Here is a 24,990-nt window from a genome sequence, read left to right on the forward strand (position 1 = left end):
CAGGCTAGAGGAGCAAAAAGTGCTGCTCATCCCGAGACTCTGTCCCTTGGAGCAGTTCTCTTCGAGTCGATGTGTGCAATCACTGGTGCCCACAGAGCTGTCCTCAGCGGTACGGCAATGGGCTCTCCCTGTGCTCCAAGCTGGCGACTGCTTGCCATGTGGCAGGGGAGGGCAGGGGGAGAATGGGGACACTTTGCTCGGCGGGACAAGTGCTAGTTCTCAAGGCCAGAAGTCCAACCCTGCCCCCCTCAGCTATTGCACTCCTGCCTACAGCTTCCTGCTTCTTGGGAGAGGCTCCACTCCTGCTTCTTTCCCCACCCCCACCCCCAGAATTCACAGCAAGCCTGAGAAGCTGCACAGCTTTCCTGTGGGTGTGGTGCCACTTGTGTTATTCCCAGCTTAGGACTGGCACGCAGACAGCCAGACCCACACACAGCACTCAACACCATGTGAGACGCCCACAGTGCAGGGCAAGCATGCTGCTGCATTCTCCCAGCCAACCTGCCTGAGCCCCCCAAGAAACTAGATCCCCACGGCTAACAGAAAAAGGGGCTGGACCCACTCCAACAAGCATGCCAGGCCCACTCCCACAATGCACCACTCAACCTCACTCCCAGTAGAATGGCTGGGCAGCCCCACCCTGGCCAGCTCTAGATGCTCTCCGGGTGGCACCAGTGCAAAGACTCGGAGTCTGGCCAGCATGTCACAAAGATCTGCTCAGAGGAGGGCTGCCCACGCTCTGCCACACTGCAGCACAGCCTAGGGAGAGCTGACAGGACATGATCTCTAGTGTAGAAGCTGCCACTGCACAAACCCAGAACTGGCACACAGGCCTCCCAGTAGGGCTGTTGACTATATTGAAAGATAGCCCAGGAGATGTCCACTCTAAGCAAGCCTTCCCTCTGACATGGCAAACTGTGTGCTCGGCCCTGAACCTCAGTGACTGGTTCAGGCAGGGCAGACACAGGCCGGCACAGTCCACAAATAAGGACTCAAGCAGCAAGCTGTGCATACTGGATCCCGACCCGCTCCTGGCTGCTGGGGACAGCGTGCAGCAGCCATGCCTGAGCCCAGGGCCGGTGCATCCACTAGGCAAACTAGGCAGCCGCCTAGGGCGCCAAGATTTGAGGGCGCCAAAAAGCGGTGCCCAAAATGTCTGGGATGCTCACCCGGTGCCGGCTAAATGTGTAACCCTCTTTGATCAGCTCTGGCTGGCCGGGAAGTGACGTCATTCCTCCTCCAGCCGCCGGAGGCGCTGCGCTGCTCCCTGCTGCTCTGGCTCTTCCCCAGGGCCCAGCCCCTGCTCAGCCCCGCCCTGCCCTGCCCCCACTCCCCTGAGCTCTGCAGCAGGGCCTGGGCTGCAAGAAGTAGAGACGTGGCCCCAGCCACGCTGCCAGTGAGTGCTGGTGGGTGGTTCCCCCCGCCCCCAAGCCTGCCCCAACCCCTCGGGGGCCTGACCCCCCATGGAAGCAAGCCTTCCCCCCCCCACTCCTGCCTCCCCCACGGAGGCCTGGGGCACCCCCTCATGTGGGGGGGCTGCATAGGGCTCAAAAATATCTAGGGACAGCCCTGGTACCTGCCACCCTGTCCTCAGCCAGCCCCACACCCCCGCCTTCATCCAACCCCTGCAGCACCCCCGTGCCCCAAGCCAGCCAGCCTCACACACCCCCGTCTCGTCAACCCCACACCCCATCTCCAACCAGCTCCGCATCCCCCCTGCCCTGCCGAAGCCAGCCAGCCCCGCACCTCCCTTTCTCCAGCCAGCCTCTGCCGCACCCCTGGACCCAAAGCCAGCCAACCCCACACCCCCGTCTCCAGCCAACCCCGCACCCCATCTCCAACCAGCTCCGCATCCCCTGCCCTGCCCGAAGCCAGCCAGCCCCACACACTCCTGCCCCAAGCCAGCCAGCCCCACACCATGTCAGGTTATTCATTTATTTGCATTAAATATGAATTCTAAATAATAAAATCAATAAATGTTCAAGCTGAGTATGTATTAATGCTAATGAACAATGCCATATTATGCAGTATTCATTTTTAAAAGTTTATACTAAGCGATGCTCTGGGGGGAGGGGGGAGGGGCGCAACATGGAAGTTTCGCCTAGGGCACAAAATATCCCTGCACCGGCCCTGCAAGAGCCTGGTTAGCGGTGCTCTGGTGCCAAGAACCAGCGGACTTTGGAGACCCTCCCAGCCAGCCCAGGGCTTGCTGGGCATCGCCCGTCCTGCTGCCAGAGGGCAGCTGGGCCAGGAGGGCAGAGAGCGGCTGACACTGGGGGGAGGGGGGGGAGGCCCGGAGTCGCAGCCCGAAACACCGAGGGCACGGAAGAGCGCTCTGTCGGGCAGAGGCGATGCGTGCGCGAGTAGCTCCCACCTCGGGGGCTCCCCAATGCCGGACCCCGCCCGCGGCCAGCGCACGGCCCCGCCTCCAGCGCCCCACTCCCGACCAGCGATCCGCCCCCTTGACCCTCAGCCCCGTCTCTATCTCTGCCCCCAGCCAGCGCCCCGCCCCCGGCCCTGCCTCCAGCGCCTAGCCCCGCCCCCCCGGGTAGTCTCTGGGCTCCGCAGGGCGACCGCGTTCCGTTCATCGGCTCGCTGCGGAGCGAGGTCCGGCACAATGCCCCCGAACGGGGACAGGGCACGATCTTGTTGTTGCCGGGTAACGGGGGCGCGGCTGGACGGCAGCTGCAGGGGGACACGCCTGCCCCTGCCCGCGCAGCGCTCTCGGGGCGGGGCCGGACCTTGGCCAGTGGAGGCCCCGCCCCCCAGTCCGGAAGTGCCGCGTCAGGACCCCCAGCGTCCGGACTAGCGTTAGCGACATGGAGTCACCGGTAAGGGGCTGGGTCCTCCGCCTTCCCACGGTGCCCTGCGGGAGGGGTCTTGGTTGGCAGGCCAGGCCAGGGGAGGAGGACGCAGGGACTGGGGCCGAAAGCTCCACCCCACCTCCCGTCGTGTCCTCCGTGTGACCCCCAGGTCCATGACCTCTTCCTGCGCACACAGCCCCTCCTGGGCTGCGTTCTTCGTCCCTGCACCTCCGGCGTGCCGAGCTCTGACCCTTGCGACCAGCGCTCCCTGCCGGCGAACTCCGCGTGCGCCCCGCTGCCCTGGTCCTTCCCTTCGCGGTGCCTGGCTCGGCGCTCCCTGCCAACCGCCCTATGCTGACGGGCTTTTCCTGCGCAGGTGCTGAGGAGCCCGGAAGAGATAGCAGCGCTGTACCGCGAGCTCAGCCAGTGCCCCTCGCTCTGCAGTGCCTGCATCGGGCCCGAGGTCACCACTCAGTATGGGGGCAAATACTGCAATGTCTATACAGGTACGGACTCCGCTGCGCCCTGCGCATTCCAGGGCCCCTCTGTCCCAGTATGGGGAGAACGGAGGGCTGGAGGCAGAGGGGCCCCAGGAGCAGAGGGCAGCTGCATTGTTCCTAGCTCTGGTTCAGCTTCGCCATGGGAGGCCCCCCAGGTCCCTCATCTCTGAGGTCAGGCACCAGGGAGGTGATGGACCCAGACTCCAGGCTGTCCGCTTGCCAAGTGTCAGTCTCAGAGGAAACCGCCCCAAGACCCTGCTTGGGGCACTTCACGTGTGTGAAGGGATTTGTGGCAGTTGGGTCCTTCAGATCAGCACACTGCCCCCTGGGCAGGTTCCCTGGGCTTGGGCTCAGCCTTCCCATCCCTGCAGCTGGCTCCAACAGAAGAAGCAGTGCATGATGGGATGCTCTGTTGTAGCAGAGAGCGCCATGTTGCCTGTCTGTTACCTGCAGCCCCCTCTCTTTCAGTCAGCAGAGACTCAGTAGAGACAGTACAACTCCCCCTCCACTTGTCACAGCACAACTGGCCTTCCCCAGTTAAGGGTTCCCTGGCCTTCCGTGTGGCTTCCCTGGCCTGGCCAGTCCTGCTTCCTGAGTCACTGCTCCTGGCTCTCCAGACTTCTATCTTCTCTCCACTCAGAGGCCTGTCTGAGCCATGGGAGGGAGAAGTGTGCCCTGCAACAGAAACTAGACTGCGGTCCCCACGTGCCGGCTGGGGAGCTGAGGCACAGACAGTGACAGCTGATTTTCAGAAGTGTCCCCCGTACCAGCTGCAAAGCGCTAAGCACACTTGACCATCAAGCCATAAGAGACTGGGCCAGGATCACACAGAGCTAGGGTTGAACCCAGATCTCCTGAGCCCTAAACTGCTGCCTTAGTCTCAAGCCCAGCTTGCTTCCAGGTAGCACAGAGAGTGGCAGGAGTGCAGGCAGGCAAAGTGCCCTGCTCTGCACACGAGCCATCCCATCTGGTATCTTTGCTCTAAGGCCAAAGGAGAGGGGAGCGGTGCCAACCCAGTGCAGGCGGCAGCTGACTGCCCTCTCCTTCCAGAGTGGTCTCAGCAGGACCTGGAGAGAGCCGAGAATGTGAAGTTCTGCCGCCAATACCTCATCTTCCATGACAGCCAGGCCATCGTGTACTCTGGCCCCTCGGGCACCTGCAGTGAGATCAAGGGAGAGTGAGTGTCTCCGCCCTGTGCCTTTGCCAGTGCCCACCGTGTGCCCATCGCCATCCCCACAGCTCTGCTAGAGCCTGGCTTGGCTTGCTGTCCAGTGTGGGCATGGCTGGGTGGGAGGTGGGGGCTGCCCTGCCATGGGATGTGGGCAGCTAGGGAAGAGCTTGGGCTGTGTTGCCTCCTGCTAGGGGGCTCCAGTAGGAGGGACAGAACCAAAGTGTGGCTCTGCACCTGGCAGAGGCCCCCTGCTCAGAGTGCGGAAGGTGGGATGTCCTGGGGGCCTTATGTCTAGCCCTGAATTGCCCCTAGCTCCCAGGCTGCTGGCTGGGGAGGCAGAGTCTTCCACTACACTGCTCTGCTCCCTCCCCTGCAGCTGCCCCTCCCCTGTGTCCTTGGGGGGGCTCCAGGCTGAGTTGCTTGCAAAAGGCCACTAGCAGAGTGCTGGGCTCTTGGCTGCACCTGCTCCTGCCCCCTGGAGGAGGTATCAGGGCCACCTCGGGCCCCCTGTGCCCACTGCTTCTCCAGCTTTGCAACGGGTAGCCCCAGGTGCCAGGCCTGCTGTCCCTGCCTTTTGCTGCGCCTGCTGGGAGCACCTCTCCATTGTGCTGTGTCCTGGTGTGTGTTTAGATGGGATATGGGAGCCAAAGCGTTCATATGACCCAGTCCCTGGCCAACAGTAAACTGTGTTAACCATGGCCTGGGCTTTAGGATCTGGAGACCTCAGCTTGCATAGTCTCAGGGCAAACAGCCCAGCAAACACCCTTTAACTTGTACTGAACATCCAGAAAGGAAGGGAAACCAGCTGAAGTCTTTGAAATGGAAAACATTGAGTCAGGCTTTCATTGTAACAACACCCCGTGTTCCCTTTCTCTTTGGCAGGAGGGGGTTCCCCGTGCCAGACAGTCTTGTAGACAAGGTTATAGCTGGCAAATAACTTCCTTTTGTTTGTTTTCAACCTGCTGCCTATTAATTTCATTTGGTAACCCCGAGTTCTTGTGTTATGAGAAGGAGAAAATAACACTTCCTTATTTACTTTCTTCACACCAGTCATGATTTTATAGATCACTATCATATCCCCCCGTTAGTCCTCTTTTTTCCAAGCTGGAAAGTCCCAATCTTATTAATCTCCTCATATGGCAGCCGTTCCATTCCCTAATCATTTTTGTTGCTCTCTTCTGAACCTTTTCCAATTCCAGTATATCCTTTTTGAGAACGAGCGACCACATCTGCACGCAGTATTCAAGATGTGGGCATACCATTGATTTATATAGAGGCAATATGATATTTTCTGTCTTTTTAATGATTCCCAAGATTCTGTTCGCTTTTTTGACTGCCGATGCACATTGAGTGGATGTTTTCAGAGAACTATCCACAGTGACTCCAAGATCTTTCTTGAGTGATAACAGCTAATTTAGATCCATCATTTTATATGTATAGTTGGGATTATGTTTTCCAATGTGCATTACTTTGCATTTATCAACATTGAATTTCATCTGTCCTTTTAACAATAAGGAGTCTGGTGACACCTTAAAGACTAAAAGATTTATTTGGGCATAAGCTTTTGTGGGTAAAACACCCACTTCTCCAGATGCATGGAATGAAAATTGCAGATACAAGCATAAATATATATTGGCACATGAAGAGAAGGGAGTTAATCAGCCCTCGTTCCCTAGTGCCCCTCTTCTACTTACGCTACTGTGACAGACCCAGACCAGTGGGGTACAGGAGTCTGGTAGAGGGCAAATATACTGGTCACTGGATGAGTAGTTTTCTGTTCCCTGAGTGACCAGAGCAGAGTAATCAGGAACCTGCTAGAACCAGTTAAGGCAGGCAGGCAGGCTTATTAGGATACCTGGAGTCAATTAAGAAGAAGCTTCTAGAATCAATTAAGGCAGGCTAATCAGGGCACCTGGGTTTTAAAAAGGAGCTCACCCCAGTTTGTGGTGGGAGTGTGAGGAGCTGGGAGCAAGAGGCACAAGGAGCTGAGAGGGTGTGCTGCTGGAGGACTGAGGAGCACAAGCGTTATCAGACACCAGGAGGAAGGTCCTGTGGTGAGACTAAGGAAGGTGTTTGGAGGAGGCCATGGGGAAGTAGCCCAGGGAGTTGTAGCTGTCAGGCAGCTGATACAGGAGGCACTATAGACAGCTGCAGTCCACAGGGCCCTGGGCTGGAACCCGGAGTAGAGGGCGGGCCTGGGTTCCCCCCAAACCTCCCAATTGACCTGGACTGTGGGTTCTTCCAGCGGGGAAGGTCTCTGGGCTGTTCCCCAACCCACACGGTGAATCTCTGAGGCAAGAAAATCTGCCAATAAGCACAAGACCCATCAAGATAGAGGAGGAACTTTGTCACGCTACATTGATGACGTCTTCATCATATGGACCCACAGGAAGGAGTCCCTTGAAGAATTCCACCTGGATTTCAACAATTTCCACCCCACCATCAACCTCAGCCTGGAGCAGTGCACATAAGAGATCCGCTTCCTGGACACTAAAGTGAAAATAAGTGATAGTCACGTAAACACCACCCTGTACCGGAAACCTATACTATACTATACTTACATGCCTCCAGCTTCCATCCAAGACACATCACACGATCCATTGTCTACAGCCAAGCCCTAAAATACAACCGCATTTGCTCCAATCCCTCAGACCGAGACAAACACCTACAAGATCTCTCAAGCATTCTTAAAACTACAATACCCACCTGGGGAAGTGAGGAAACAGATTGACAGAGCAAGACAGATACCCAGAAGTCACCTACTACAGGACAGGCCCAACAAGGAAAATAACAGAACACCACTGGCCATCATGTACAGCCCCTGGCTAAAACCTCTCTAGTGCATCATCAACGATCTACAACATATCCTGGAAAATGATCCCCCACTCTCACATGCCTTGGGAGGCAGGCCAATCCATACTTACTGACAGCCCCCCCCCAACCTAAAGCAAATACTAACTAGCAACTACACACTACACCACAGAAACACTAATCCAGGAACCAATCCCTGTAAGAAACCCCGTTGCCTTCTCTGTCCCCATATCTATTCTAGCGACACCATCATAGGACCCAACCATACCAGCCACACCATCAGGGGCTCATTCACCTGCACATCTGCTAATGTGATATGTGCCAGCAATGCCCCTCTACCATGTACATTGGCCAAACCAAACAGTCTTCTATGTTAAAAGTATAAATGGACACAAATCAGACATCAGGAATGGTAACATACAAAAGCCAGTAGGAGAACACTTCAGTCTCTCTCAGCATTCAATAACAGATTTAAAAGTAGCCATTCTTCAACAAAAAAACTTCAAAAACAGACTTCAAAGAGGAACTGCAGAGCTACAATTCATTTGCAAACTAAACGCCATTAATTTGGGCTTGAATGGGGACTGGGAGTGGCTGGCTCATTACAAAAGCAGTTTTCCCTCTCTTGGTATTGACACCTCCTCATCAGTTATTGGGAGTGGACCATATGCACCCTGACTGAATTGGTCTTCAACATTTGTTCTCCACTTGTAAGGTAACTCCTTTCTTTTCATGTGCCAATATATATTTATGCCTGTATCTGCAATTTTCACTCCATGCATCTGAAGAAGTGGGTTTTTTACCCACGAAAGCTTATGCCCAAATAAATCTGTTAGTCTTTAAGGTGCCACCAGACTCCTCATTGTTTTTCTAGAAACAGACTAACATGGTACCACCCTGGTACTATCTGCCATTTTGTTGCCCAGTCACCCAGTTCAGCGAGATCCTTTAGTAGCTCTTCACAGTCTGCCTGGGACTTAACTATCTTGAGTAGTTTTGTATCATCTGCAAATTTTGCCACCTCGCTCTTTGCCCCTTTCCCCAGATCATTTATGAATATGTTGAATAGCACTGGAGCCCGTACAGACTCCTGGGGGATATCACTGTTTACCTCTCTCCATTCTGAAAACTGACCATTTAATTCCTACCCTTTGTTTTCCTATCTTTTAACCAGTTACCAATCCATGAGAGGACTTTCCCTCTTATCCCATGACTTCTTACTTTGCTTAATAGCCTTTGGTGAGGGACCTTCTCAAAGGCTTTCTGAAAATCGAAATACACTATATCCACTGGATTCCCCCTTGTCCATGTGCTTGTTGACCCCCTCAGAGAATTCTAGTAGATTGGTGAGGCATGATTTCCCTTTACAGAAACCATGTTGACTGTTCCCCAACAAATTATGTTCATCTATGTGTCTGACAATTTTGTTCTTTATTATCGTTTCAACCAGTTTGCCCGGTACTGAGGTCAGGCTTACTGGCCTGTAATTGCCAGGGTCACCTCTGGAGCCCTTTTTAAAAATTGGCATCACATTAGCTATCCTCCAGTCATGTGGTTCAGAAGCTGATTTAAATGATAGGTTACAGACTACAGTTAGTAGTCCTGCAATTTCACATTTGAGTTCCTTCAGAACTTTTGGGTGAATACCATCTGGTTCTGGTGTTTAGTTTATCAATTTGTTCCTGAACTCTGACACCACATTTTCCCCCAAGTCTATTTGTTTTCCAGCCTCCACAGGCAGAGGGGTGAAATAGCCCATTGACCACCAATTAGGCCAAATTTCCGACACCAGGTTTGGTCCACTGATTTCTGGTCCCCTCCTCCTCGTAGTTACCAGGCGTGACCAGAACACCCAGTCCTTTGGGGACCTTCGTACATATTTTCTTGCACCATTTTGGATAACAGGTCACTGTGACAGCTTGAACATTCACTCTCCTGCACGACTGAGCTCACATTAGGGTCAATTGCAGGCCAAATTATCACAACAAGCCCCAGCTCCACCCTTCCCAGCACCCCTGTGGGGTGGGTTAGTGCATGTGGGTCGAGGATCCTATGGACTCCCTGAGCCCTGGCCGTGTGTCTTCTGTCCCCAAGCCATGCCATGCCCCCAGGCCCACTCCAGCCTGTCTCCCCCTGCAGGCTGCTGAGCAGGGAGTCTCCCAGTGGGGCACTTAAGGCCGTTTTGCGGAAGGCCAGTCCTGGCAAAGGCGAGGAGAAGCAATTCCTTGAGGTGAGTCGATAGGAGGCTGAGGCTGTGGGAAAAGCCCTGGGCAGAGTGAGGGCAGCTCTCGGCATCCTTGCTGTCAGGGGCTGAGGCGTCTTCCTGGCCTGACCATGCTCGGGACTCAAGGAAGAGGTCAGCCCCTGCTGCTGACAGCCCCTCCTCAGGCCTGGCTTTGCGGTGGAGGGATCCCTTCTCTGTAGTTCCAGCAGGCCGCTGGGGTGGGAATCCCTGTGGCTCTCCCCTCAGCATTTACCAGGCACTGCTCATGGCACATTGGGGCCCGGCCAGCAGACCTGACCCTCGTGGGATCCCAGGCTGGTGTGGGGCAGGATGGACAGAGCCGTGGCCAGCCCACTCCTTCTCTTCGTGGATGGAGCAAGCCAGTGCAAGGTGGGGCCCTGTTCCCCACTCTACAGCCAGGCAAACTGCCCCCCTAGCTGGCAGCTGTTCCCAGCAATATCTATCACAGCTGCCTGTTCCCCCTGCCCTGTGCTGCCATTCTCCTGCCATCTGCCCTGTGACCCCACAGTCCTGGGGCCTGGCCCCTGATGTCTTTGTTCCCCCAGATATGGGATCAGAATCGCAAGGTGAAGAGCATCAACCTGACAGTGCTGGAGAAGCATGGCAATGTCTATGAGGATGGTGAGGCTGGGTCCCCACTGATCCGCCTTCTCCCTGAATTGGGGGAGGGGTTGGGGCTGTGGGGTGGGGCGGGATGGGGAATGGCTGGCCAGGCGTGGGGAGGGCGGCGAAGGGGGCCCCGCAGCTGTCTGGCTGGGCGTGGGGAGGGCGGCGAAGGGAGTCCCCAGGCCCCATGGTGGGGGCATTGGGCTGTGCCGCCCCACAGGGTCTGACTAGCACTTCCCCAGATCAGTTTGGCTGCTTGTCCTGGTCGCACTCGGAGACTCACCTGCTTTACGTGGCTGAGAGGAAACGGCCCAAGGCCGAGTCCTTCTTCCAGAGCAGAGCCCCGGAGCTGAGCAGCAGCTGTGCTGATGAGAGACGCGACAAGGCTGTCAAGGTGTGTGGGGCGCAGCTGGAGGTCCCGAGTTGAAGCTGTGGGTGGGCCACTCGCCCCACCCCCACAACTGGCCGGAAATCCAGGCATGGTGCTAGAGCCCTGAGCAGGGACTCAAAGGGCAATTCCTGGCTCTGCCGCTGAGTGCTATGCCCTGCTTCCCTCAGGGATGCTGGGCCTGTGGGGCAGGGGATGGCTGTCCTGTGGGCTCTGGCAATGCAATTAGAGCCAGATCGGCCCTGGGTCCGAGGCACAGGGCTGTCCTGCTCCAGAAAGCAGGAGGACTGGGGGTTGGGGGGTTCCCCAGGGGAGGGGGCACTCATGGCTCTGTGTTCCAGGGGGAGCAGTTCGTTTACCACGACGACTGGGGCGAGGCACTGGTGGGCAAGAGCATCCCGGCCCTGTGCGTGCTGGATCTGGAGAGTGGCAATGTCTCAGTGCTGGAGGGCATCCCGGAGCACATCTCCCCTGGGCAGGTCAGCATGGGCGTGGGGAGCCAGGCGCTGGCAGTGCCCAACTTGCACCTGCTGGCTGCCCAAAGCAGCCCCCAAACACCTCTCTGTCTGTTCCCTCTGATGCCAGCTGCCCCTACCAGCATCCACAGGTCACTCAGTTTCCATGAGGGACTGATGTGCCTTTAGCAGGGAAATCTGTGCCCCAGGATGTCAACCAGCAGGGTGGGGCCATGCTTTGGTTCTCTGGAGGACACCACTCATGGCTTCGTTCCCTTAAATAGAGCGGGAGAGTTTCTAGCTGCTCTTGGGCCCCCTCTGACACTCCTTCCCCCCAACCAGGTTCTTCCCCCACCTTCTCTTTCCCCACCCCTCTTGATCATTGGCGCTCTCCCACTTTGCCTGCAGGCCTTCTGGTCTCCTGGTGACATGGGTGTGGTGTTCATAGGCTGGTGGCATGAGCCCTTCCGCCTGGGCCTGCGGCACTGCACTAACCGCAGGTGAGTGCCCTGTGCTGCTGTCAGCTGCCCCTGCCTGAGCGACCGGCGCAGGGGAGAGGAGCCTCCCCATGTCTGGGTGTGCCTAGGCCAGTTGGACCCCTCAGAGAAATGCCCTTTGAGGCACCTGCAGGCTGGGGCTGCTCTGCCAGGACAGAAGGCCAGACTGGGGCTGACCCAGCCCTGCTCCGAGAGCTGGCCCCAGCTTGCGGGCATCTGCTGCAGTGGCCACTGCAGAGGGAGGGGCTGCCGGAGGCTGGGGCTGCCAGACTCAGCCTGGGGAGCTGCAGCTCCGATCTGCCAGCTGGGGCAGGGGCAGGAGTGGGGGCTGGGTTGGCTGCTCCCATCGAGTGTAGGGCAGGAGGGTTGGGCAGCTGTGGGGCCCGTGCAGTGATGACTGCGCTGCTCTGGTTCCCAGGTCAGCACTGTTCTATGTGGACCTGACAGGAGCGAGGTGTGGTGAGTCGCTGCTGCTGCTTTCTGAGCCAGTGCCCTGCCTGTGTGCCCCCCACTCTGCCCATGGTCCCCACTGTGCCCATGTGCCCCCTGCCCACAATCCCCCATCCTGACCACGCCCTACCTGTGTGTCCCCTGCCCTGCCTGGGGTCCCCACTCTGCCCACGTGCCCCCACCCTGCCTGTGCCCTTCCTGTGTGCCACCTGCTCATGCGCCCCTGCCCATGATCCCTGCTCTGCCCTTGTGCCTCCTGCTCTGCCTTCGTCTCCTCGTCCTGCCTGCACCCTGCCCTCGTCCTGCCCGTGCCCTGCCCTCATGTCCCCATCCTGCCTATGCCCTGCTCGTGTGCTCCCCGCTCTCCCCATTCCTCACGATGCCCGTGTGCCCTCTGCCCTGCCCACAGTCCCCACTCTGCCCACATACCCTATTCTGCCTGCATGCCCTACCCGTGGTCCACTCTCTGCCCACATGTCCCCTTCCTACCTGTACCCTGCCCGTGTACCCCAGGTCTGTCCATGCCCCGCCCTGCCTGTGTTCTCCCCCTGCGCCTGCGGTCCCCGCTCTGCCTATGTGCCCCCGTTCTGCCTGCACCCTGCCCACATGCCCCCTGCCTGTGGTACCCGCTCTGCCCACGTGCCCCATCCTGTCTGGTGCCCCCTACCCTGCCTGTGTGCTCCCCACTCTGCATGCTCCAATGCCCCTGTCCAGCCTGCGGCCTGCCCATGTGCCGCCATCCAGCCTGAGGCCTGCCCTGCCCGACCCCCACCCTGCCCACCTGGCATGTCCTCCGCCCTACCTGCCCCCATCCTGCCTGTGCCCACACTCCTCTCCCGGCCTTCCATCCCGCTGCAGAGCTGCTGTCAGATGACACCAAGGCTGTGTGGTCCCCACGCCTGAGCCCTGACCAGTGCCGCATTGTGTACCTGGAGAACGGCGTACTCGGGCCCCACCAGCAGTGCAGCTGCCTCCGCATGGTGAGTGCGTCCCGCCAGGCTGGGGAGCCAGTACCAGGGGTTGGGCATCAGGCTCTTTGCCGCTCAGCCAAGGCCGTGTGGGCCATATCCGCCAGTGGCACTTCCTGCTGGGAGCCGGTCATCGGTCGCATTGCATAGGCTGGGTACTTGGGCTTCTCCAGCGCTGCCATAGCAGAGTGTCTGTGCCCGTGGTGGCATAACGAGAACCATCTTCCCTGGGCATGTCATCCTGATACATGGGCCTGGCCCTGCTCGCTCTGCTGGTGCCCACTGCTCCCCACAGGGTTGCACCTATTGCCCCCCAGTAAGGCACCAAATGGTGCCCGTGGCACAGTGCTGCTGCTCCCTCAGGTGCCCGGGGGGAGCTGGGAGAGGCCTGCTGGAGTCTAGCTAACCCAGGGCAGGCTCCCCACCACACTGGGCCTCCCTATGAACAGCCGCCAGCCCTGCCCTGGATCTCCCAGAAGGGAGGGGGCAGCATTGCAGAACAGCTTTATGCTGAGTGCCCCCGGCCATCTCTTGCAGTATGACTGGTACACGAAGGTCACCTCCACCGTGCTGGATGTCGTGCCCCGGCACAGCCAGGGTGAGTAGCCGGCCAGGTTCACTGGGAACGAGGGAGGAGCTGTGCAGCGGGACAATGAGGCAGGCTAGGCACCCAGGGACTGGCGCTCTCCCCGTGTGAAAGTTAGCACACGGCGCTGTCTGCTCAGGAGGGGCTGTGGGGTGAGGGGAATCGGCAAGGTTGGCGGGGCAGGGGGCTGCGGGTCAGGAGTGAGGGGCACTGGCAGAGCTGTGGGGGCAGGGAACTGAACAGGAGCTGCATGGGAAGCTTGGTTCCCTGTTGCTGGCCATTGGTGCGTGTGCCCTGTACCAGCCTGGCTGGTGTGCAGGGGACAGCACGCTGAGCCTGGGGCCCTCTCCTTGCAGGAACGTTCACAGGGATCTATTGCCCAGCGCTGCCGGGACTGTGCTGGGCAGCCGATAGCCAGAGGGTCGTGCTGGACACCGCTCAGCGCAGCCGGCAGGTACTGGGGTGGGGGACTGGGGCAGGGCAGCCCCACAGCTATGCTGCCTGCAGGCATACGCACAGCCCGGGGCCCAGGCCAGCCCTGAGCAGAGAGGCTGGGGGTGCGCTGGGCCCTCCCTGCCTCTGGCTCGGCCCCAGCTCTGACAAAGCTCTTGGTGTCGCCCTAGGAGCTGCTTGTGGTGGAGACGCTGACTGGCAGCGTGACCTCCCTAACGACCGGTAAGTACCCGGCAGCCTGCTCTGCTCGCGCTGTCCCTGGATGCCCAGTGGGAGGGGCTGGGAGCACTGCTGCCCCCAGGCTCCTCCTGTGAGCTCCAGATCATGACCTAGGCATCTGTCCCTCTGCAGGTGCCCCCCTGGGCAGCTGGTCTCTCCTCACCATTGACCGGGATCTCCTGGTGGCCAGGTTCTCAACCCCCAGCTGCCCCCCCACATTGGTAAGGGGGAATGAGCCGGGGTGGGAGGCTGTGCTATGACCTTTCACCCCACATGCAGACTCAGGAATAAAAATTTACTGGCTGCATCCACACCACACGCTAGCCAGCATCCCAAAGCGTTTCCCTGCTCAGGCGCTGAGCTAGCAGGGAGCAGTGGGGCAGGAGTGAGGGGCACCAGCAGAGCTAGGGGGTGGAGCCCAAGGCTGGGCTAGCAGGGGGCTGCAGGCACTGGTGCTGCATGCAGGCTGCTTACTTGTTCAATGCTATCAATCTTTCCTTGTCAACCCCCCTTGCCAGCTGCAGCCATTTCCTCCCCAAATGCTGCCAGCAGATGTCTGCAAAAGCCCCCTGAGCATCCTGCCGCCCCTCCCCTGGTGGGTCATGTCCCCACTCCCCAAGCATGCTGCGCCTGCCACTGATGGGCTCTTTCCCCTGGCAGAAGGTGGCCTTCCTCCCCAGGGCCGGGCAGGAGGCCCAGGTGCACTGGGTGTGTCTGGAGGATGTGACCCCTGTCCCAGAGATCAGCTGGGTGATCCGGCCCCTGCAGCCCCCCCCAGACCAAGAGAACCCAAAGTATGGTGAGTGCTATCAGGGGTCGGGGACTGGGCCCTGGAGGGCTGGCTCCAGCGCTGACATCACACTCTTCCTTTGCAGAGGGTATTGATTTCGAAGCCATCCTGCTACAGCCCAGCAAGGGGCTAGGTCCAAGGAAGCTGCCCCTGGTGGTCATGCCCCATGGTGAGACCCCCGCCCGGCGTGCCCCTCCCCCCCCATCAAAGACCCTGGCCCTCCCAGGCTGTGTAGGTCTGATTAGGCCTAATTTTGAAGCTAGAGCCGAGTGTTGTGCTGTCAGATCTGGCTCTCCTCGACCCGCATCAGTGCTGCCACCTTGCTCTGGGGGGGTCCCCATGCCCACCCATCTGCAGCTGTTCCTCTCCTGCCGTGGGGCCGGCTGTCCTCCTGAGCCATGGGTTGTCACGGCGGCTGCAGGCCACTGCCCCTTCACTGGGCGCTGATTTGCAAGCACATTTCTCCCCCCCTTCCCCCCACTGCAGGGGGAGGGGATTGGCCCCAACCCAACCAGCGCCCGACGCTGACAGGCAGGTCCCTCTGGGTTCGGGTCAGGGGGCAAGGTTCTGCCCTGGTGGTCGTGTCCATGGAGAGTCCCTCCCTAGGCAGCTTGCACCGGTTCCTAGGAGGATGGCAGGCGGTTGGGTCAGATCTGAGTGAGGCGCTGCAGCCTGGCATATGGGGTGGCAGCCCTGCTCGGCTTTGGCACCTGCCATCAATAGTGCAGGGAGGCATGTGCCTGCCGGCTGAGGCCCAGATCCCACCCTCGGCACTGCTGGCGTCATCACAGTGGGCTGCCGGCACCCGCTGGGCTGAGCCTGGAGCAGGGTCAGGGTGGGGATACCACACCCTTCGTGGCAGGGACAGAGCTCAGGCAGAGGTGGGACCGAGAACTGTCCCCAGGTTGGATGCAAGAGCCCACCCAGCCCCATAGGGAGCGCAGCCACCCAATGGTCCTGGTCTCCCCGCCCCCCCCAAACCTTCAGCCCCACATAGAGCGCAGCCACCCCACGAGCCTAGGCCCCCAAACCCCTCAGCCCCATGGGGAGTGCATCCACTCCATAGGCCTGGGCCCTCTGACACTCAGCCCCACGGGGAGTGCAGCCACCCCACAGACCTGGGCCCTCCCCAACCCCCCAGCTCCACGGGGAGCGCAGCCACCCCACAGGCCTATGACCTCTGACCCTCCCCCAGCCCCACAAGGAATGCAGCCACCCTCTGGACCTGGGTCCCCAAACTCCTCAGCCCCACAGGGAGTGCAGCTACCCCCAGGCCTGGGCTCCCCAACTCCAAAGCCTCTTCCCTCTTCTTTTACTCTTTTGTCCCCATAGTAATTGTTTTGGAGGGTTGGGGGCCCTTAGTTTCCTGTTTTGCCCTGGTCCCCAGAGCTCTGTCGCCCTGTTGAGCGTGTCTTGTCCCCGGTTCCCAGACAGCCCCTCGTGCCAACAGTCATTCATTCGCCATTCAGGAAGTAAGCGGGGCCAGCAGATGCCCCCCGGTCCATGCTCCCCTGAAAACCACCAGGCAGTCATGTGTTGGGGGAGTCTAGCAGCAGAATCGCTTTGCTCACCCAGCTCTTCCCCCTCCCTGCCAGACACCATGTCCGAACAACTACATTACACACTCCCTACGAGCCCCTTCGCTCTGGGCTCTGCCCCATGCTCCAGCACCTCACTCCTCTGCCCTCGCCTTGCAGGAGGCCCACACTCCGTCTGCACAGCCAGCTGGATGCTGTACCCCGCGGCGCTCTGCAGGATCGGCTTCGCTGTGCTCCTGGGTGAGTCCTGCCGGAGCCACAGTGGGTAGGCATGATGCAGCCAAGGCCTGGCGAAGTGGTGGCTGTGGGCTCCCTAGGCCTGGCCGTGTTCGGCCCCTGCCAGCTCCCTGGGCACAGCACCCTGGGGAGGAACTTCTGGGCCAGGGCTTACTCAGAGTGTGCCCTGGATCCCCCTGGAGAGGGCTGAGGGCACAGCTGGGCCGAGGCACAGGGAGCCTGAGCTCCTAGAATGCAGCACCAACATGGGGATGGCCATTTGGGACAGCACCCCGGGCACCGTCAGCATCCCTGGGGCAGCCGGCAGGAGGGCGCAGTGCCCAGGCCAGGCCAGCCCCACAGCACTCGGCTGCTGCCCCCCCCCCCCCCCCCCCGGGTCCCAGGCCTGCAGCTTGGTGCCCCTTGGCAAGGGGTGGGGTCTCCTGGTGGGCACCCTGCTCCCCGAGCATGGCTGGGGACTGGCTGTGGCAAGCCAGTTCTGTACAGTCATGAACCCCTGCTGCAGGGGGGCTGGCAGGGGCTCTCCCGTCACACTGAACTCTCTCCCCCAGTGAATTACCGCGGTTCGCTGGGCTTTGGCCAGGACAGCGTCGCCTCCCTGCCCGGCCACGTGGGCTGCCAGGATGTCAAAGACGTGCAGGTAGTGGTGAGCTGGGACAGTGTGACCCACAGCCATGGGACCAGGCTGCTCCCTCTGGGCACCTCCAGCCCAGGAACTTAGTAGGGGGAGATGGGCTCAGCCAGCCTGTCAGGTCCTGGCCCCATCCCAGCGCTTCCCCCCTGCCCACTCTGGGTGCCCCCTTCCAGGCCTGGCTGCCCCCTCCCTGAGACCGCCCTGGCCGCCCCCCCCTTCCCCGAGACCTCCCTGGCCGCCCCATGGCACTGCCCATCTCATCCCATTGCAGTACTGCGTGGAGCAGGTGCTGCAGGAGGAGCCCCTAGACTCAGCGCGGGTGGCACTAGTGGGTGGCTCACATGGGGGCTTCCTTGCTTGCCACCTCATCGGCCAGTACCCAGGCACCTACCAGGCCTGTGTGGCAAGGAACCCGGTCGTCAACATGGCCTCCATGATCAGCGGCACTGACATCCCGGACTGGTGAGTGCCTGGGGCTCAGACCCTCCCCACCCCCTGCACCAGGCACAGCCTGGGTCCCGCCCTGAGCCGGGCTCTGTTGCCTCTGCAGGTGTCTGACTGAGGCCGGCTTCCCCTATGCACCCAACACCCTCCCGGATGCCTTCCACTGGGCAGAGATGCTCCACAAGTCACCCATGCAGTACGTCGCCCAGGTATGGAGCCCCACCACCGCTCAGAGACTCTGCACCCCCCTGTGATGGGTTCCCCGGGATGCAATCTAGAACGGGGGTACTACTGACCCCTCTGTCTTACCAAGCTGGGTTCTCTCTCTCACTGTGTTGCTGTGACAAACTGCAAACCTCTCCAGGTACTGCACACACACAGCCATCCACAGGCAGGGATACACCCAGCTGAGTTACATGAATGCTTTTGACACTAATGATCCAACAACAGAGAGTCTCCAACCAATTCCTCCCAGCTCCCCAGCCTAGGACCCCAGGGCTGTACTATCTTGCCCTGGTCAGAAGCCTGGCCAGTGTAAATTCATTACTCAGTCTGCCACTTCTACAAAGGAAAGTGGACATGCACCAGCCCTTGCAACCTGAGCAGATTTCCCAAGCACTTCAACCAAAATGCACGGTTTTAGGTAAAATATAAAACAGACAGATTTTTAAGTGATTCTAAGTAGCAGGCATAGAGATCAAAGTTGGTTACCTAGGAAATAAAAGTAAAATCACAATCTGAGTTCTATAAACTAGACAGGAATTGAATCAAGCAGTGTCTCACCCAGATAGATAATACAAGCAGGTTACAGATCTTCTGTATATAGGCTGGGACTCCTTCAGCCTGGGACCACTTCCCCAGTTCAGTCTTTGTTCTCCAGATGTGTTCCCAGGTGTTCAGTTGTGGGGGGAGAGAGGCCAAGCGATGATGTTACTTCCCCCTTTTATTGCTTCTTCAAGCTTGCTGGAAAGATCCTGTGTATCAAGCAGTCTCCATTATCTACATGCTATCTCTGGCCTTGGCTACACTCGGGACTTCCCAGCCTGCGCTGCAGGCTCTGATTACACTGGCGCTTTACAGCGCTGTACTCACTGCGCTCAGGGAGTTTTCACACCCCTAAGCGCAGCAAGTTGCAGCGCTGTACAGCGCCAGTGTAGCCAAGGCCTAAGAGAGGTATCCATTGTATACTGGAATTGTCCTTGGGAGTGTGGATTCCTTTAATGGGCCATCAGCAGCATCTCGCTGTTCCATTGTGGCACTTGAAAGGCTGGTTGTGAGTGTTCCCGAGCTCACAACATATTTCAGTGACACACACATTTTAAAACTTCATAACTCCACATACAATCATGGGGTAGTTTGACTTCTATATTTGGGGGGGTGGCTCCAGTCAAGCCAACAGGGCCACGCATGGGGGGCAGAGGGGGACAAAACAGGGGCGCCATTTCAGATTTTTTGGGGACAGGGGGAGCAACTTTAACTGTGATTCCAGGGGCTACTTAAGTAACTGAAAACTGTAGTAGTTTGGGTTTTTTTGCAGATAATAATTTAGAAATCATCTGACAGGAGCACTGTAACTAATTCCTATATCAAGAAAGAAAATTAAATAAATATTAGACCCACTCAGCTCTAATACTAACATGTTCTGACATCTTGTGGCAAGTCACTTAAGGGACACTGGTTAGGTTTATATTGTAATATAACTGTGTATATATATATATTGTAATGTATATTCTTACTCAGATACTCTTGCTAACGTCAGAAGGGACCATCGTGGTCATCTAGTCTGACCTCCTGCACATTGCAGGCCATAGAACCTCACCCACTCACTCCTGTAATAGACTCATAACTGCTGGCTGAGATACTGAACTCAAATCATGATTTAAAGACTTCAAGTTACAGAGAATCCACCATTTACACTAGTTTAAACCTGCAAGTGATCCATACCCCATGCTGCAAAGGAAGGTGAAAAAACCCCAAGGTCTCTGCCAATCTGTCCCGGGGGAAAATTCCTTCACAACCATTAATATAATGATCAGTTAGACTCTGAGCAACACCCACCAGGCAGATACCTGGGAGATAATTCTCTGTAGAAACTCAGAGCCCTCCCCATCTAGTGTCCCATCTCTAGCCGTTGGGGATTTTTGCTACAGGCAGTCGCTGATGGGTCACACACCATTGTAGGCAGTCCTGTCATACCATCCCCTCCATAAATGTATCAATCTCAGTCTTGAAGCCAATTAGGTTTTTTGCCCCCACTGCTCCCCTTGGGAGGCTGCTCCAGAACTTCACTCCTCTGATGGTTAGAAACCTTCCCGTAATTTCAAGCCTAAACATGTTAATGACCAGTTTATATCTATCCTTTAAAGGCCTCAAGTGAGCCTCAACTTCCAGCTGTTTTAGTTCCAAAAGTCTCTGATGTTCTTTCTCTGCTGCTTGCAGTTTGTACAGCATCAATTTTGCAACTGTTTCACTCTCACCCATCTTTCTGCTTTTCTGTCCCCATTTCCCTTCTGTCCCCAAACCGGTAACCTTCCCTTTGACTGTTCTTAGCCACCACACTTAAAATCTCTACACCAGTGTATGAAATGCAAATCTCACTCAGAACAACAAACTGTGCATTTCACCCTGCTCACTGTGACCGGTTCCCCAGGGTGCAACCTGGAACTGGAGTACTGCTGAGCCCAGTCTGGCTTACCAACCTGGCCCCTCTCTCCCCACAATTCAACACCTGGAAGTACATCTGGAGGAAAAAGACAGAACTGGGGAGATGGTCCCAGGCTGAAGGAAAGTTCCAGTCTGTGTATGGAAGATCTGTCACCTGCTAGTATTGTATGTCGAGGTGAGATGCTGCTTGATTCAAATCCTGTTTAGTTTATAGAACTCAGATTGCAATTTTATTTACTTAACTACAGAAAGATAGATTTTAAGTGTTTATAAGCAGTAAGCATATAGATGAAAGTTGGTTACCTAAGAAATAAGTTTTAAATTTTTTTCCTAAAACAGTGCATTTTGGTTGAAGTGCTTGGAAAATCTGCTCAGGGCTGGTGCCCATTCACTTTAAATTGTAAAAGTAGCAGACTGGGCAATGAATTTACATTAGCCAGGCTTCTGACCAGGGCAAGACATACAGCCCTGGGGTCCTAGGCTGGGGAGCTGGGAGGAATTGGCTGAAGTCTCTCTATTGTTAGTTCATGAGTGACTGGCAAAAGCATTGATGTAACTGAGCTGGGTGCGTCCCTGCCCATGGATGGCTGTGTGAGTGCAGTACCTGGAGAGGTTTGCAGTTTGTCACAGCAGCAGTGTGAGAGGGAGCCCAGGTTGGTAAGACAGAGGGCTCAGTGGTACCCCAGTTGCACCCTGTTTTAGTTCCAAAAGTCTCTGATGTTCTTTTTCTGCTGCTTGCAGTTTGTACAGCATCAGTTTCGCAGCTGCTTCACTCTCACTCATCTTTCTGCTTTTCTGTCCCCATTTCCCTTTCCTGAAATAAGCAAACAGAAAATAACAAACTTTGACTGTTCTTAGCCACCACCCAGTTGCACCCCAGGGAACCCGTCCCACCCCCCTGCTCTGAAACCCTGTTCAGAGACCCTGACCCTGCCCCTCTCTCCCTGGTCAGAGATACACACACCCCTCCTCATCTTGGTGTGGGGCCCCAGTGCTGATTGTGGGATCCAGCTCTCTGCACCGCTCTCCCCACAGGTCCGGGCACCTGTGCTCCTGCTGCTGGGAGAAGAGGACAGGCGTGTCCCCCCCAAGCAGGGGCTGGAGTACTACCGTGCTCTCAAGGCCAGGGGCGTTCCTACCCGGTGAGTCCACGGGGGACAGGACATGGGGATTGGCTGGGGGGAGAGAACTGATTGGTGCAGGGGCCGTGGCTGGAGTGGGGGGAGACAAGCTGGGTGCTCAGGGGCAATGAGGCCAGTGGGGCTGGTATCACCAATGGAACACCAAGGGAGGGAGCACCAAGGGAGGAACCAGATCACTGGGGTGGGAGGAAGCTGGAGTTATATGAGGGAAGCTGGCTGGAGGCTCAGGTGGCTGCGGGGAGTTGGTATATCCCACATGGGTGGGGTGGGTCCTGGTGCAGGAGTCCTGGGGGAGCTGGGGGGGGTCTAGGTTGCATGCTCCGGCAAGCAGGGGGTCCTGGTGTGTGCCCTGGTGCATGGGGGGTCCTGATGAGTGCCCTGACAGGTAGGGGTCCCTGGGGAGGTGATGGGGGGTGGGGGTGTCCTGGTGCATCCGTGGGTGGGTAGGCGGGGGAGGTCCATGAGGAGGTGGCAGGGGGTGCAGGTCTGTGCCCAGGTGTGGGTGGGTGGGTCCTGGAGAGCTGGTTCCGGGGTACCTTGCCAAGCCTTCTCCTTCTCCACAGGCTGCTGCTGTACCCTAGGAACAGCCATGCGCTCTCCGGCGTTGAGGCTGAGGCTGATGGCTTTATGAACATGGTGCTCTGGCTGCTCCAGCACCTGCAGTGCTGACGGGCTGTGCTCCGCCTCTGCCCGAGCCCTGTAACCTGTTTCCAATAAACCCACGGCTCATCTTGTGTCTGAGTCACCTTATCCCTAAGGGTGCAGCCTGCCCCGGGGAGGAGGGGCTGGGTCTCCGTTGCAGCAGGGGCCCCCTTCGCTAGCAGGCTGTGGGGCTGGGTGGGGGAGGAGGAGCCACCAGGGCCCCTCCTGCAGAACTGGGAAAGGCCCTGGGGAAGGAAGGTAGGAGGTGTCCTAATGCAAACTCTCCCCTCCCTGGGCTGTGGCTTTACACTGCACCTGCACCTTGAGAACAGACCATCCTGTGAGCCTGCCCCCTCCGTGGGGTGTCTCACAGCCCAGCCCAGCCAGGGCATGGGCAGGTGTCTCAAAGCTCCAGGATCAGGCCCTGGAGGAACCCCTTCAGGGCCAGCCCCGAAGGGGCCCCCCTCTGTCAGGGCAGGCCAGACATTCTCACCGCCTCCTGCCTACCCTGGCCTGTTGAGCCAGAAGCCTGGGGGAGACTTTCATCCTCACGCTCCCAGTACCCAGCCAGTGTTGGCAGTGACACACAGCAGCCTTGTCCAGTCAGAGCAGGATTTCTGAGTCATCAGGAACAGCCAAGGCTGAGACAGCTTCACCCAGCCACGGTGTCCTGCAGGCAGGTGTTGCTCTGCCCCAGGTGAGTGCTGCGCAGTTGGCTCTTACTGCTGACATCTTGGGCCAGCGAACTCAGGGTCAGGCTGACTTCAGATGCCCCACTTCCACGGCTGGGAGTTAATTGTGACATCCCTGGGGCGCCCATTATCTTTCCAGGTCCTCCAGGTGGTTCACTGCCCCTGCCCCTCATGGCTCCTTCTCTGTCCCAAGAACGGCATTTCATCCCTTTCGCATTGTGTCACAGTGTGGGGGGACACAAGGCCCTGCACCCCTGGCTTCCTGCGATTCACTATGACTCTCAGCTAGCCAGTAAAGCAGAAGGTTTATTTAGATGACAAGAACACAGTCCAAGACAGGTCTTGCAGGCACAGACAACAGGATCCCCCCCCAATTAGGTGCATCTTGGGGTCCCAGGGCACCACAGCCCCCTTGGGGGTCAGAGCCCCATCTGCCTCCCAGCCATTCCACCAGCCAGCTCTGAAACTCCCTCCAGTGTCCCCTCCCACAGCCTTTGTTCAGTTTCCCGGGCAAAGGTGTCACCTGGCCTCTAACCCCTTTCTGGGTTCTCATGTTACATGCTCAGGTATTCTCCCTCACGGCCAGTCTCCCATCCCCCAATGCAGACCATCTTAGTCACACTCCCCTGCCTTCCCAGCCAACACTCCCCAGTCAGCATTCAAAGACCACACCAAGAACAGTCCCAGTTCGTCACAGCATTCACAGGGCCGCAATGCAAAGTACAGAGGGAAACTGAGGCATGCACAGGCATCATAAAAACGGCAGAAAACTTCCACTTTGTGGCAGCAGGAAGCAAGATTTCCCTATCCCTGCTGCCAGTGGCTACTGCTGCCCTGGGGGCAGGACACTTGGTACTTGGACCACAGCTGGGCACATGTCCCAGGGCCGAGTCAGCTGGAGCTGCTTGGGCAGGGAGGAGAGTGGGGACAGGCACTAGCACTACAGGGCCTCTGTGTATCATGGGGGATGGTCTATGAGGAGAAGAGAGCAGCTTGCTCCTGGCCGGCCTGACCTTCAGCCACCACCTGGCCCTACAGAAAGAGCAGCAGGCCTACCCAGAGGTTGGCATAGCAGAGAGGTGGCACTATGAACAGGCAGAGGAGTGGCAAGTGGAGCCAGAATCACCACCAGAGCAAAGAGAAGGGCAAAGTCTGGGGGGTCCCCCACCCTGGATGAGTGATGGGAGATGGAGAACCAGGAGCGGATGGAGCCAAGAGGCCTGGGCACCAGCCAGTGTCAGACGCTGTGGTGGAGGAGCCAGTGGGCTGGGCCACGGGCAAGAAAGAGGGCATGGGGATCCCAGTCTGACGGTACCTACGGTCATTGCTCTGGTACAGGAAGGTCTGACATGAGCCGAGGGCTGGAAGCTGCAGACAGACAGATCAGGTGTAACTGTTTCACGTTGAGGGGAATTAGTCACTGGAGCCATTGCTGTGGTGGAGTCTCCATCACTGACAGTTTCTAGCTCCAGAAGGGCTATGTCTAACCACTCTGCCAGGAATTGCTGTCTCTGGCCTAGCCTTGCAGGGCTCAGCCTAGCTGATTGCAATGGGCCCTTCCAGCCAGGGAAGCTCTGAGCTCCAGCTGGGCCAGGGCGCAGCAGGAACCAGGGCTCTGGCGACCAGGGTTCCCTGCTCACTGCTTACCTCCCCACAGGCTGGAGTGCCACGCTCAAGGTCTCAGTCCCTGTCTACGAGGGGCTCTGGCCCCAGCATGGCTCAGAAAGCCTCAGCGGTGGGAAGGGGAGTGTGAGTGACAGTTCACCATGGGCCCTGGCACGGGGGTTGTTCCCAGTCTGTCACCAGTCCCTTGGCAATGCCCCCAGCTCCTTACCCCAGCTCCAGTGGGGCAGGCCTCTGGACTCCACTACTGGGCCTTCAACATAGCAATCCCTGTCTCTGTGGGGCTCCTCACAGCAAGTGCAGCCTAGCCAGACCCCTGTGCAAGGCTGGACTGCCCCCTCCAGGGTGCAGCTGCAACACTAGCGGCCTGTCTCCTGGTTGCAGCCTCGGAAGGTCCCCAGACTCAGCACTGAGAGGCAAAGCCATAGGCC

General features: G+C 58.0%; 1 protein-coding gene across 7 annotated transcripts; it reads left to right on the top strand.

Moving 5' to 3' along the window:
• Positions 1-2,527: 2,527 nt before the first annotated feature.
• Positions 2,528-22,336, top strand: APEH (acylaminoacyl-peptide hydrolase). 7 transcript variants are annotated; one of them, XR_004646504.1, is made up of 22 exons: positions 2,528-2,831; positions 3,181-3,310; positions 4,355-4,481; positions 9,426-9,516; positions 10,077-10,152; positions 10,380-10,531; positions 10,867-11,004; positions 11,389-11,480; positions 11,896-11,936; positions 12,786-12,907; positions 13,433-13,493; positions 13,838-13,935; positions 14,105-14,156; positions 14,286-14,374; positions 14,814-14,952; positions 15,029-15,112; positions 16,641-16,721; positions 17,270-17,358; positions 17,624-17,814; positions 17,903-18,005; positions 20,447-20,635; positions 21,496-21,602. XR_004646504.1 is itself a non-coding variant. In XM_034776275.1 (22 exons), the coding sequence occupies exons 1-22, from the start codon at positions 2,820-2,822 to the stop codon at positions 22,269-22,271; spliced, it is 2,181 nt and encodes a 726-aa protein (XP_034632166.1). In that variant the 5' UTR covers positions 2,529-2,819; the 3' UTR covers positions 22,272-22,336. The 7 variants fall into 7 exon arrangements, 6 of the variants coding, with proteins under 6 accessions (XP_034632168.1, XP_034632166.1, XP_034632169.1 ...); XM_034776275.1 differs by lacking the exon at positions 20,447-20,635 and adding an exon at positions 22,166-22,336 and having other exon boundaries at positions 2,529-2,831; XM_034776277.1 differs by lacking the exons at positions 10,867-11,004; positions 20,447-20,635 and adding an exon at positions 22,166-22,336.
• Positions 22,337-24,990: the final 2,654 nt, after the last annotated feature.

The sequence above is a fragment of the Trachemys scripta genome, chromosome 7 (genome assembly GCF_013100865.1).
Source record: "Trachemys scripta elegans isolate TJP31775 chromosome 7, CAS_Tse_1.0, whole genome shotgun sequence".
NCBI classification, from domain to species: domain Eukaryota; kingdom Metazoa; phylum Chordata; order Testudines; family Emydidae; genus Trachemys; species Trachemys scripta.